General features: G+C 36.6%; 1 protein-coding gene across 15 annotated transcripts in view; it reads left to right on the top strand.

Annotated features, from left to right (window-relative positions):
- LOC131429786 (dual 3',5'-cyclic-AMP and -GMP phosphodiesterase 11-like) overlaps positions 1 to 5,859 on the top strand; it is a 346,593-nt gene extending 340,734 nt beyond the window's left edge. For 13 of the 15 annotated variants that reach the window (XM_058594142.1, XM_058594134.1, XM_058594136.1 and 10 more), the window contains one exon: positions 4,397 to 5,859. In XM_058594142.1, the coding sequence (XP_058450125.1) occupies positions 4,397 to 4,918 (522 nt within the window). In that variant the 3' untranslated portion in view covers positions 4,919 to 5,859. The remainder of the gene's footprint in view (positions 1 to 4,396) is intronic. The other 2 variants (XM_058594133.1, XM_058594144.1) reach the window with 2 other exon arrangements.
- The last annotated feature ends 7,632 nt before the right edge of the window (positions 5,860 to 13,491 follow it).

Here is a 13,491-nt window from a genome sequence, read left to right as displayed (position 1 = left end):
AGAATCGAATGGAAGAACCTACACTGGCCGCACGAAACATTTTGATAACTATTTTACACCATTTCCTCCATTTTATGGTATTTTCTTGTAAATCGGTCTTAAATCGTGGTAAAACTCATTGTATGTTTACTAAATATAGCTTATCTGATAGAAAAGAGTCTGTAGAACCGAACGGAAGAACCTGAACTGGCCACACGAAACGTTCTGGTGACTATTTTACCCCATTTCTCCATTTCATTATATCTCACTGTAAATCGTCCTCAAATCTCGGTAAAACTTATTGAAAGTTTACTAAATCCAGCTTATCTTATGTAAAAAAGTCTGGAGAATCGAATGGAAGAACCTGAACTGGCCACACGAAACGTTCTGGTGACTATTTTACCCCATTTCCTCCATTTTATGATATTTTATGGTAAATCGGTCTTAAATCATGGTAAAACTCATTGGATGTTTACTAAATCTAGCTTATCTTATAGAAAATGTCAGTAAAACCGAACGGAAGAACCTAAACTGGCCGCACGAAACGTTCTGGTGACTATTTTTCAGTGTGCCCATTCCTGCACTCTCTGCACTTGTTCCAGTATTTTCTGTACTTGTTTCCACAGTGACGACAGCTTTTCGTTTGGAAGGCACATTTTTGACAGTATGTATCGTTCCAAACGAACAAATGATCTGTTTAGTACAAAGTAACGTTAAAGAAACTGCCAATATTTCGTATTAAATGTTTTGAGTTGTTGCCAATATTACGGATGAGACATCGTCACTCTAGTTCCTCTTATTTATGAAACCGTAGTTATCCCGGTAAACTTCGTATCGTCTAAAAATTATCTTTTAATGAACATTATTTCGGACACTCACAAAATCAGGACAACCAAACAAATAGAATGTTATCAATGAAGGAAATAGAATGTTATGTATTTTTTCTCGCACGGTGAGCAGTATTGTCTTTCATGTTCCGTCAAAATGAGTCAACTGGCATTTGTTTTAAGTTCGGTTTCAGAACCAGACCCAAGCAAAATACATGCGAAAGTCAAAACAATTTCTGAGCAAGTGGATGAATCTTTTCAGAGGTGGAAAATTGTACGAAACTAGCCACTTAACTGCAAATAGTTTGAAATTTTGAAGTACCCTGCGAGAATCGACGTTCAGAATAAGATATGCCCAAAAACATCTCGAATAAGTTGATATAAATTGTATCGTGTCTGGGCCAATTGAAAACATTTGGACTCTAATGTATAATCCAATTTGCAAATTGAAGCAGTAAAATTTAACCACAAAAAAATAAAAAAGCATTCCTTTATTTCAAATGGAATTGTTCCATAAGGTTGAGAGCTAAACAGTTTTGGAGTTTAAGTTACGGGGATAATTTGACTTTGCCACTTGCACATCTCAATCTGATCTACCATCTGATCAAAGAACAAGAAGATGCACACTTTCTGCAAGCTCAATTGAATACATTCGTTGAATGGTGTCACTCCAACAAGATGATATTAAACGCCTCTAAATGCTGCGTCATATCTTTTTCCCGCAAGCACTCAGTATTAAGATATGATTACAATCTTTCGCAAAATGTTCTTAAGCGTGAATCGTTCGTGAAAGATTTAGGAGTTATTCTTGATGATAAACTTAATTTTAAGAATCACATTGACTACGTGATTTCGAAGGCATCGAAACTCTTAGGCTTCATATTTCGAATTACCAAAAATTTCACTAACATACACTGCTTGAAAACTCTTTATTGTGCACTAGTTCGATCATCGCTTGAATATGCGGCTGTCGTTTGGTCACCTCATTATCAAACTGATGTCGATCGTATTGAAGCTGTTCAACGCAAATTCATTAGGTTTGCTCTCCGAAATCTACCATGGAGAGACCCATTAAACCTCCCAAGTTATAATGATCGTTGCCGACTGATCGAACTGGATCCGCTGTGTAATCGTAGAAACGTCTACAAGGCTGTTTTCATCGCTGATTTAATACAATCACATATTGATTGCCCTGATCTCCTACGATTGGTCAACTTTGACATCCATCGTCGCAATCTTCGTTCACATCCATTTTTACGAATCCCTCGTGCTAGAACTAACTACGGTTATAATGAACCGTTTCTCAGTATGTGTCGTTTATTTAACAGTTGCTCGCAGGTCTTTGATTTTCATCTCTCGCGTAATGCGATGAAACGCTTATTCAACGATTCCTTAACTATCCAGTAAATAATTGTTCACCATCTTCATTGGAAACTAATCAGATTCGCCGGAACTAACCTGTTCGTCCTCCCTCTCATTTTCTCCGTCTTCCACCATCTTTTTGTTCACTAATTAGATCTACATGCCGGTTCTAACCCCGTCGTTCGTCCACGCTCACTCATTGCTCCCTCAACTAACCTTCTTCTTCCATCTTTATATCCACTTTTCTCTTCTATCCCGCCTTTCAAGGAAGCTGCTCTGTAATGCTGTAATATTGTGTCATCAACTAGTTATATAGTTAGTGGTTTAGCTTTAACTGTTAGTTTTAATTGTTAGTTTTAAACGCAAATGTATCTGTTGGATCATTGTAATCTGTTGATACAAAAGATGAGGAGGTTTTATGCCTGCTGGAGAGAGAAATTGCTATATTTCATCTCCATCGGGCTTTTCCCTGCTCCCCAAAATAAACAAATAAACAAAATAAACAATCATTTTGTCCCTGAATGAAGTTTCAGTGCACTGTGACAACAATAATTGCATCCATCGTGAAGATAGAGATTTACATGTCTGGAGATTTAAAAAAACTTCGGATCTTAAAATAACCAACCCTGTTCATTTGACGCGCATACTCAATTAAGCATGTGGTTGGAAATAGTGGAGCACATGGATCAAGTAGACTTAGTGAAAATTCCACACCAAACAGCTCTTTGCGCGCTAAACGATTTCATTAATAATCTAGTTTTCATATTTCGCTCTCCAGCGGACAAGCATTGCACAACTCGATACGCGAGAAACAAACGTCGAAGATCTAGCGTGCATTGAGTGGAAAATTTTAAATTCCATACAAAACGATTTTTTAGGTTTTCTACACTTTCCTGATGGATTTTCCATATTATAGACTCTGAGTAGAGTGGGTCATTTCGCTGAAAGCCATTTCGCCGAAAGATGTTTCGCCGAATGCCGTTTCACCGAATGTCATTCCACTGAAAATCGTTTCGCCGAATAAGTTATTCCTCCGAAAGGGTCGTTTCACCGAAAAGGTCATTTCGCCGAAGTTTTCTTGGGAACTCCGAAATAATCGTGATTTTGTAATAGTCGGAGAAAAATTCGAATATAAAGAGTGAAATTTGTGTTTGCAGATTTTATGCGGCACACCTACTGATAACAAATGTATTCCACAAAACGGAATAATCAGAATATTTTTGAGTAATCGTCTAATAGACATAGTAATAGTTCTTGCTTCGTAGCTTTCTAGGTTGTAGCCGAAGTATGATCGCTTGAGTTGCATAAACTATTATTTTTTTTTCCATAAGATATATTTATTAAGGCACAATGCGTTAGCTCTATGATGCCAAAGGCATTTTCTAATAATAATGATTGTGTAGGTGCTGGCCTCTAATGTTTTACTGGTGACGTTGCTTCTCAATGGTAGTGGCCGTATGCTAGTCCGTATGGGTCCACGGAAGACACCCCCGAGTCAAAAACCCGGCCGGTGGCCCGCGTGCTAGTTATCGAATGCATAAACTATTAGAACAAAGCACCATGCGTTTCCTTCTAATAGAACTTGATGGGGACGCATGGTCGACTGTTATTCATTTTTTTAGAGAAAATCAAATGTTGTGGTCATCCACATTTTTTTTAAATATGAAAACATACCACTTAAACGTGTCTAATTTTTTTTATTCATCACTAAAAAATCCGGGGTGGTGCAAAAATTAGAAGAGGGAAAAAATATGTTTTCAAATTTTTCAAGTATTTTTCAATGGAAGAAATACATCTTCAAAAATTTTGAAAAAAAATGTAAACCTTACTCATAATTTTTTTTCAACTTGATTTTTTTTTCAAATTTTTCGGAGGAGCGGTTTCTTCAAAAATCAAATAAAATAAAAATCAATAGAACCACCCTAGCTCCGTCAATATGGCAGTTAAAGGGTTGAAACTTTGAGAAAAACTGTTTCCAGCCTATGACCTTTCGAATGTGGTATAACAATATAAATTCCCTTTGGGGGCAGATTTCACATGCTTATCCTGCTATAGCCTTACCTATTCTAAGTAATGGCTTTCGATAAAACAACTTTCGGCGAATCGACTATCGACGAAATCACTCTGACTCAAATTATTCCATGGAAACTTAACAGAATACATAAACTCCCGTTCGTTTGACCGGCTGTGTAACTTTTTAATACTTTCATATTCTTGTTCCCTTGCAGGCATTTGCGAGTCTTTCTGACAAACTGGAACCACTGGTAGAAGGTGTCAGGGAGAACAAAAACCACTGGATTGAGTTGGCCCAGAGTTCGAAGGCGAAATTTGCCAACAACAACAATGACACGACCAGTCAAAATAACAACAACAGCAGCGGCAACAGCAGCAAGGCCAGCAATCTCCGGTTGGCCTACAATAGTAACAGCAGCTCCGAGGAGTCCAGCGAAAATCGACGACCTACATTAGGATCGCGTACAAGTAATACCAAATGCAATACCGTTAGTAATGCAATTGGCACTGATAATGATAACCATAGCATAGGTAGCCACGAGATAAACTGTGCAAGCAACATTACGGAAAAGATTGTCGGTCGGCTCGGGGTAGATTTGACCACCACTTCTCCCTACCCGGAAGTTCCGTCCTATCTGGTGGCGAAGAAGGAAAACGGTTGGATACCCCACGGAAACGACAAAATTCGGCTTCTCCGGTTGGCGTCGCTGGAGGGTAAGACGAGTGGGGCCGAGTAGTAGCTGATTCAGGATCATTGAATCAAAGATTAAGCCCTGCTTACGATCAAACTAAAAATCCTTTACATACCCTCAGAAGCACACACACAAACGAGACAAGTATTTAGTAATTCACCCACACAAACACACACACAACACACGAATTTATTCAACACAAATCCGTCATTGGGAATGCTTTGTGATGTCACCCCAGCGCTAGAGCAATGCTTTTAATTCTGATGCACGATAACGTGAATGTTTTATTGAACTAATTTCATCCGATTCCGATTCATCATGACGCTCTCTGTACATCATCTATCTTAATCTACACCGAGAATTTGGCTTCCTCCAGGATTGTTTGCATACTAACTACTGCGTCTAATCGGATATAATCTCAGCAGATTCTAACCCCTCACCGAACAAACAGAACTCAGATAGGATGTAGATCAAATCAACCTCCATCCAAGTTTATAGAAAACCTCCATAATAATGTGGTGCACGAACCTGAATGTATAAGTGTACATAGCAAAAAAAAACAGTTCTTCGGAGTTCCAGATGTTTCCATAGAATCCTTTCTTCAGCAGTTGTGTGGATAGAAAATTCAATATCAAAAATGGAGCACTAGTCAGCAGAATAATGTAGTAGTTCATAGGACCTTTTTTCGTAGATTTAATCAAAAAAACAAGTAGACTAATTGTAGCAGAGGCGAGCTGCGTGCATGAGATTGATTAGTGTGATTAAGTCGGACGAGTGGAAAATACGGAAGAAAAATAAAAACACAAGAGCGATAGACAGAACTTGATGGGATGGATTTTTATCGTCACATTACACGCTTTTGCCGATCGTTTCTACTGACGGTTGACATTTTACTATTCCTTTCTCCTAGAATGTTAAGTTTTGTGTATTATTGGAAAACCGAGAGAATTCTAGAATAAATATCTTCTATATTTGAGAGTGTAAAACGGGTTGTACTGAGAAAGAAAGCATTTTAAATTGAAAAAAATATAACAAGAATTATTCCTTTCATTACATTTCGAAGAGGTTTCTTTTTCTAAGGACTGGTCGATATTGCAACACAGAAGGTGTTACGATCAAAAATCGATCAAACAAGTTAAGCCACCTTTTCTCTTTTAACCAGTCCAAGTGTATCTTGACGTACACAGTTTGAAAAATTCTTGCGATTTTACGTCTTATTAGACGTACATAAGTACAAGGAGCGTCGTATGTCACACAAATTTGTATTCAAGAGCGTGTAAAATTGTAAGATTTTAAAATTACAAGGCTTGAAATCAAATGAAAAAACATAACAAAAGATCGATAGCAACTGCTCGACTTGAACCGAGAAACATCAAATCATAAAGCAAGTCAGTAAATCGACTGAATCACAGAAGCACATATCTGCTTGGCTGGTAAATGGTGCATATAGATCCATTCAGTCGCACTTGCTACACACTTAAAAAACCCCTGTGATTTTACAGCTTATTAGATGCACATAAATGGAACGTCACACTTCACGTAAATTTACGTGGAAGAACATTTAATATTGTGTCTAAAACTCCATGACATGAAATTCATTGAAATAAAAACAAGAACACTGATAGTAACCGTCGCGACTTGAACCGAAAATCATTGGATCGCAAGTACGTCTGATAATCGACTGAACCACAGAAGCATGCATCTGCTTCGCTGGTAAAAGGTGCATTTAAATTCGTACAGTCGCACCTGCTAGTAGAACGCAAGTTACAGCCAAAACAAGTAAAATTCAAGCTAATCTAACATTAAGTCATCACAAATAAAATTTTCCGTCATTTGACAAATTAGGTCCTTATGAATTACATCGTATAAGGGATTAAGTCACCTGTAAAATTCAAATTTTTTTGGAGTATAGTCGAGTGCAAATTATAATTGAGGCCTGTAAAATTCTGCACGAGTTGAGTAGTTATGAATTGTATCGTTTGTACAGTTACGTCACCTATAAAAATTCATAATTTTTTTCTGAATCATTCTGAAATTTTCAAAGAACAATCTAAACTAATTTTCTAAGAAATTTTCAGTTGTGTTTTTTATATTCGTCACTGTTTCTGAGAAAATCAGATTGAAAATAGCCTTCTAAATCACCCTAAAACACACTGGCCTCAGACCTTTAATTATTGAAGAATCCAATCAGAGTGATCATCACGAGATGACGTTATGGTGATTCTTTTGACATATCCCATGTATTCAGAAAAAGTTTGGACGATTTTTTTAATTTACTTGAGTTTGAACGAATGCAGATGGCAAAACCATACAAATATGTGTAAAAAAGTGATTATTCACGTGCTGTCATCAAATTAATATTTAAATTTGCCCTATACACTTAAACATATAATTTAAATTTGCCCTATACACTTAAAAATCTCTGATGAAATTTGAAATTTTCAGTTCACCTACAGATTTGATTTAGATGATAAATCATGAGTAAATAGACGAGTAAAACAACTGCCTAATTGACTAGAAAAACCAAGCATGACAGCGAAAAAGACAAAAACAAAATCTAAATTCAGCATCTGACGGCAAAGCAGATAGGGGAGATAGACTTGCAATACGACGTGTAGTGATTGCTGGCGAAAGTGTTGCCATAGAGACATGACTATTGAAGAGTCCAACCAACTCTTTTGCCATCGCTGCGCTGCTCGAGTGGCGAGCTTTGAACAAAGCGATGGTGATAATTTTCAGATTTTGCTTGAAGATTCGAAAAAAATGCCGGATTTTGTTTTTTTTTTTCTTATGAATCGAACACTAAACGTGTGAAAATTCGGTAAAAAAAATTGATCATTAATGATTCAGTAACTTTCCCTGGTATGATTGATTGATATTTAAGGAGAAATCGTAAGATGAAATATCAAATTCGAAGAAGTGAGGTTGGATACTGTTTTCATATCTGGGAAATTCTTTGTTTTTATGGTTGGATTTTGAGATTGATTGATAAATTATGATCAAAAGTTGTTTTACTCGTCTATTTACTCATGATTTATCATCTAAATCAAATCTGTATGTGAACTGAAAATTTCAAATTTCATCAGAGATTTTTAAGTGTATAGGGCAAATTTAAATTATATGTTTAAGTGTATAGGGCAAATTTAAATATTAATTTGATGACAGCACGTGAATAATCACTTTTTTACCCATATTTGTATGGTTTTGCCATCTGCATTCGTTCAAACTCAAGTAAATTAAAAAAATCGTCCAAACTTTTTCTGAATACATGGGATATGTCAAAAGAATCACCATAACGTTATCTCGTGATGATCACTCTGATTGGATTCTTCAATAATTAAAGGTCTGAGGCAGGTGTGTTTTAGGGTGATTTAGAAGGCTATTTTCAATCTGATTTTCTCAGAAACAGTGACGAATATAAAAAACACAACTGAAAATTTCTTAGAAAATTAGTTTAGATTGTTCTTTGAAAATTTCAGAATGATTCATTGGCTTTAGCGATCAGGATAGTCTTTTTTAATTTAATTTCGAAGCGATTGGTGCATAAAAACATATATGTTGTCGCGATAATGAATGTTATTTTTGTGAAGGTAAGTCGATTTTTATGTACGCACCATTGTTTCTGCTCCAGTTTCCTGGTAACGGAACGAAAAATGAGAGAGAAATAAAATCGGCTCAGCAAGGCTGCCAAACAAGCGGTAGCTTTATTGGATGAAAACAAATTTTATGCAAACTTGTAATCGAAAATATCGAAACTTTTCTGGTCACCCGGCCCATCGAGAGGCGTTTTGTACATATGCGAAAGAGCAATATAATACGCAGAGCGAGACACGTGGTTATACGCGACCTACTGCCCTCAGCCATTAAATCACGCTTTTTTTTATAACGGCCAATAAGCCATCCATCAACATTCACTTTGAAGAGTAATTTCGAATGACTCGGCACTCGCTGAGAGTAAGCCATAATAGTAAACGACAGCGAAAAGTTTTCTCTTACGTCTGGTGTTAAATTTAATGCTCTATCTGTCATAGCTCGCTTAATTTCTTTCGAAAGTGGAAGCTGACAAAAAAACACGTGAATGCTTCGGCGCCCGAGCACAGCGAAGCACGATGGTAAATTAACAGGTGGCGAGATTTTTCTACGTGTGAATGCGGTTGTCATTTTTTTGTCGTGACTTACTTTACTATGGGGCGCCCTCTGAGAGAGTGAAAAGTTTTTGTTGTGAATATCTCTTGTTGTATCTAACGAACCAACATAACTTTTGCTACATGCCATCGGAAATATGATTACAATTTTATGATAAAATTTTCAGTTGTGTGACTTAATCTCAAATAATTCAAAATTAAACTTTTCTGAAATGAGTATCAAAGAGGATAATTCATAAGGCGCGTTTGCCTTTCTCGTATTCTGAAAGCTCATGGCTCAGTGATCTGTGAAAGGATTTATATAATCTAACTACCAATAGAATCGAAATTTTTCAACTTAAACGTGTTTGACAACAGCATTGAAGTATTTCAATAGTACACTATTGAATAACCTGTCTCATTTGACCCATGTCAACACCAGCCAATCAAAACGCGTTCTGAGGAAGAGAACAAAATATCTGCTGCTGTACAACAAATTGTTCGAGAAAAATGTTCCGAATAGTGCTTAATACCGTAGTGAGTTTCACAATTTGGTCCTTCTGAATCCCGTACAGTTTCTTTCAATGAAATGCAAATCCGAAATGAACTAATCGAAATTAAAATTCTATATACTGCTATTTTTATAGCCGCTGGGACCGCCCATTAGTGAAAACGTAAAAAGAAACCTCTTAACAAAAATTGGATCAGTTTGGATTCTATCGCCACTGCGAGCAAAGCTAGTTTCACTTCCGACAAGAGTGATTACGTCACAGCTGCCAGTTGTTTGCATTGGTGAAAAAAAAACGAAAACAAGACAACAAAATCAGCCGTTCTAATGGCTCTAAAAGTTTTCTAAAGAACTATTAGGATTTCTTGCTCGTAGATCGAAGGTAAATATCCTCAGTTTAGTGCAAATCTAAAACAGTTTGATTAGATTTGTGTACTTTTCGCTGTGTGAAATTCACAGTAATCGAGATCAAGTGAAGCCTTCTTTATTTTTCGAAAAATGTGAAAAAGGGGAATGATTGCATGATTCATACAATTGATCAACTAATTGATATTCGGAAATGTTAAGGAACATGTCAGTTGTTTTCGTATTCACGACATTCAGTTATGTCTCTGACATTACCCATCCGCCTTTTTCTTTGAAAAACAAGAAGCTATGGAGAAGAAAAGTGTAAACATCGAACGTTTCAGGATCATCCGTCGAATCACGTCCAAACTACCCGAAAACACCACTTATTAGCACTGAAATAGAATTTTGAGCCATGTTTTGTTCCGATGTTTACTTGTGTGGATCCCGGTGCCATACTTATTGTCGTGGTAAAATCACAGACTAACGGACATAACACTGTGAGTAAATGCTTCTGAAAATAATTTTTTGGTGGGACACTAGTTCCACCTATATTGAACTGCGCGAACTATTTACTATCGGTACATCCCTTGTGTTATGTAAATGTTTTTTATACTAGTTGCCACTCTAAAAAAAATTGAATTTTACATGTGACTTAATCCCTCATACGATGTAATTCATAAAGAAAATTTTATTTGTAATGACTTAATGTTAGATGAGCTTAAATTTTACTGGTTTCGACTGTAACTTGCGTTCTACTAGCAGGTGCGACTGTATAAATTTAAATGCCCGTTTTTACCAGCCAAGCAGATGCATGCTTCTGTGGCTCAGTCGATTAACAGACGAACTTACGATCCAATTTTTTTATTTCAATGAATTTCATGTCATGGAGTTTTAAACACAATATTAAATGTTCTTCCACGTAAATTTGCGTGAATTGCGAGGCTCCATTTATGTGCATCTAATAAGATGTAAAAATTTTGAAGTGTCTGGTTTCCCCCCGTTTGTCAACAAAGATTTATTTTTCTCAACGTTGTTCAGAAAAATAACTTCTCAGGTAGGTAAAACTGATTATTGGTTTGTGATATATACATAGCTGTAATGTTTATTCCTTTTAGTTTGGTTTTGGCACGGAATGTTAAAAACGTTAATTATCCGGCCCGATGAGAAATGAACTTGTAATCATCTAAGCTATTTTTTATTGTATTGACGATTTTCACCCGGCACACTGGCGGTAGGCCAGAAGCAAGTAAATATCGTAACAGAACATGGGTTCGATTTTGTATTGCGTTGGAGGATGAGAAGTATGCAGAAATCTGTAATCAGTTTTGATAATATGTATTAAATCTGTATCCTGCATGAAATCCGCATGGACGTATACAAATCAGTACATTACAGATAGTTCTGTGTTTTCTACATTTACTAACAGAAATGAAAAAATAAACACAGTATAGATGACAGATTGATTGATTTTGGTAGGGTAACGTGGTGCCATCATGACATATGCGAATACTGTCCCAACTAAAGGAATGTTCGAAATGACCGTTAAAATGACTAAAGAATTTAATTTGAGTGTCCTGTCTGTTAGTCTGTGCTCAAACCATATAAGGCACAGTAAAGTTAGCAGAGTTTGGAATGACAGCGTTGTTCCAAACGAGTAAATGACTTTTTAATACAATGCACAGTGGTCCGGATCCACAATTTAGGGGGACAAAAACATTTGTGGCTTAGCCTTATACTTTAGAGCTATGGTGTCCTCGGAACAAATGATCAGTTAAAGATAAGCCATATTTTGAAGCATATGGTATTAGGGTGGTTCTAATTATTAGGGTGATCCAAAAATTATTTTCCGTATGTGTTGAGATAGAGGACTGCATCCTTCGGCAAAATTATAGGAAAACTTATATCAAGCAACTTTGCCGAAAACACTATTGTAGTATCTTTAACGGTTTTAATGTTACAGCTATTTTAATAGATCAACTTAGGGTGTTCCTAAAAAATCAGATTTTTTGCTCTAGCTTTCTTAATGTTTACTTCTCGATTTTGGTGTCTTTGAATATCTTTTAGAGTTTGTTGAAACCAATTTTTTCATGACTGGCGCATTCAGGTAGCGTTTTCTGAACCGAAGTTATGAGCAAAACTAGTTCAAAAACAGATCATTTTTAAACTGCTATATCTAACATTGGAGCGAACGAAAAAAAAATCGGTTTGTTTCATTTGATAGAAAATACTTTCGAGCATGTTTATAGAAAAAATGGCGGAGGAGATATTTTTTTAAATTTTTTAAATTGTGTTCAAACATTGGGTTTTTTCATTGAAAAATGCTCTTTCATGTAAGACATTTATTAGCTGTACATATTAAAATAAGGTATTGCTGTCGTCTAGCGTGTTAAAATTAAAAATGTTCAGCTGCATAATCGGGAAGATGGAGTACACTCACGTTGGTTGTTACTCTATTCGATAATGCTATTACAGAATCAGACGTTAAAAGAAATCGTTTGAATACATCCTCTAGATTCACTAAACGATTGAAGTTCTGCGCATGAAACTGCCTATACTTGCGAGTTGATTTATTTCGACTCTCTTGCGCTTCCTTACTGTACATTATTTGCTACCTGTTTGGTTCCCTTGCGATTGATTGTTGAGCAAGAAGGCTGGATAATCTGGAACAACAATTATCCTTCATCTGTTTCCCTTTGCTGCCCAGAATAATAATCTTTCAAAAGGAAAACACGGAACTAACAGCAGGAAGTGGACAAAGTAAATGCAGAAATTGCAGAGCTTTCTCCCACAGTACTGGGGAAAGTATTTGTATCAACGAAGCTAGTGTTCTGCCTGAACGATACGAAAGTGTTAAACGACATAACAGGCATACACTCCCAAGCTTGGTACATATGCAAGCGCTCAGGAAAAGCTCTGAATTTTTCAAGAACTGAAACAAATGAGAATAATCCAAACAAATATCAATTTGGAATTTCGCCTCTACACGCAATGATTCGATCTATGGAACTTTGGCTAAAAGTGAGTTATTGTTTGCACATTGAGAAACCGACATGGCGCGTGTCCCGACAAAATCAGCATGTCAAGGAGCAAGAGACAAACATATTAACGGCATTAAAAGAGCAGCTAGGGTTACGTATTAGCAAAGACATCATATTAACAAGATATCCAGCCCGCACATTTCCAGAATAAATCATTGGAAACATCCTTTTTCGCGAGCATGGTGCCCTCAGGTGAGTTCGCATCGAATCTCGTACATAGAAGTAGGGAAGAGAAATGTCAAATTCTTGCGCGCAAAAACAGCAGCACTGCGCACCCACACAATTGACATGATATGTTGAATGTGATGCCGTGTGATGGCTTTCCTATACTGAAGATTGATTTCGCTCCAAGCTGACAGGATCTAGCATCGGTGAACCATTACCTGGAGGCGGCAACTCGAATGATGGTATCTGGGGTCGTAGATTTTTCAAAGAATATAACACAGTAGCGCCAATCATCGAGTTAAATGGAAATATACTTGAACGGTTTTTTATAATCTTAACGTTGATAAACAGCAATGTGAAGATTTCGGTACCTGCTTCCCAGGAGTTTACTGAACAAACAAGAATTCGTTTTGTGGAGCTGTATGGATGGTATGC

This window comes from Malaya genurostris, chromosome 2 (assembly GCF_030247185.1).
Source record: "Malaya genurostris strain Urasoe2022 chromosome 2, Malgen_1.1, whole genome shotgun sequence".
Lineage (NCBI taxonomy): Eukaryota > Metazoa > Arthropoda > Insecta > Diptera > Culicidae > Malaya > Malaya genurostris.
This window is presented reverse-complemented; position numbering and strand designations above follow the sequence as displayed.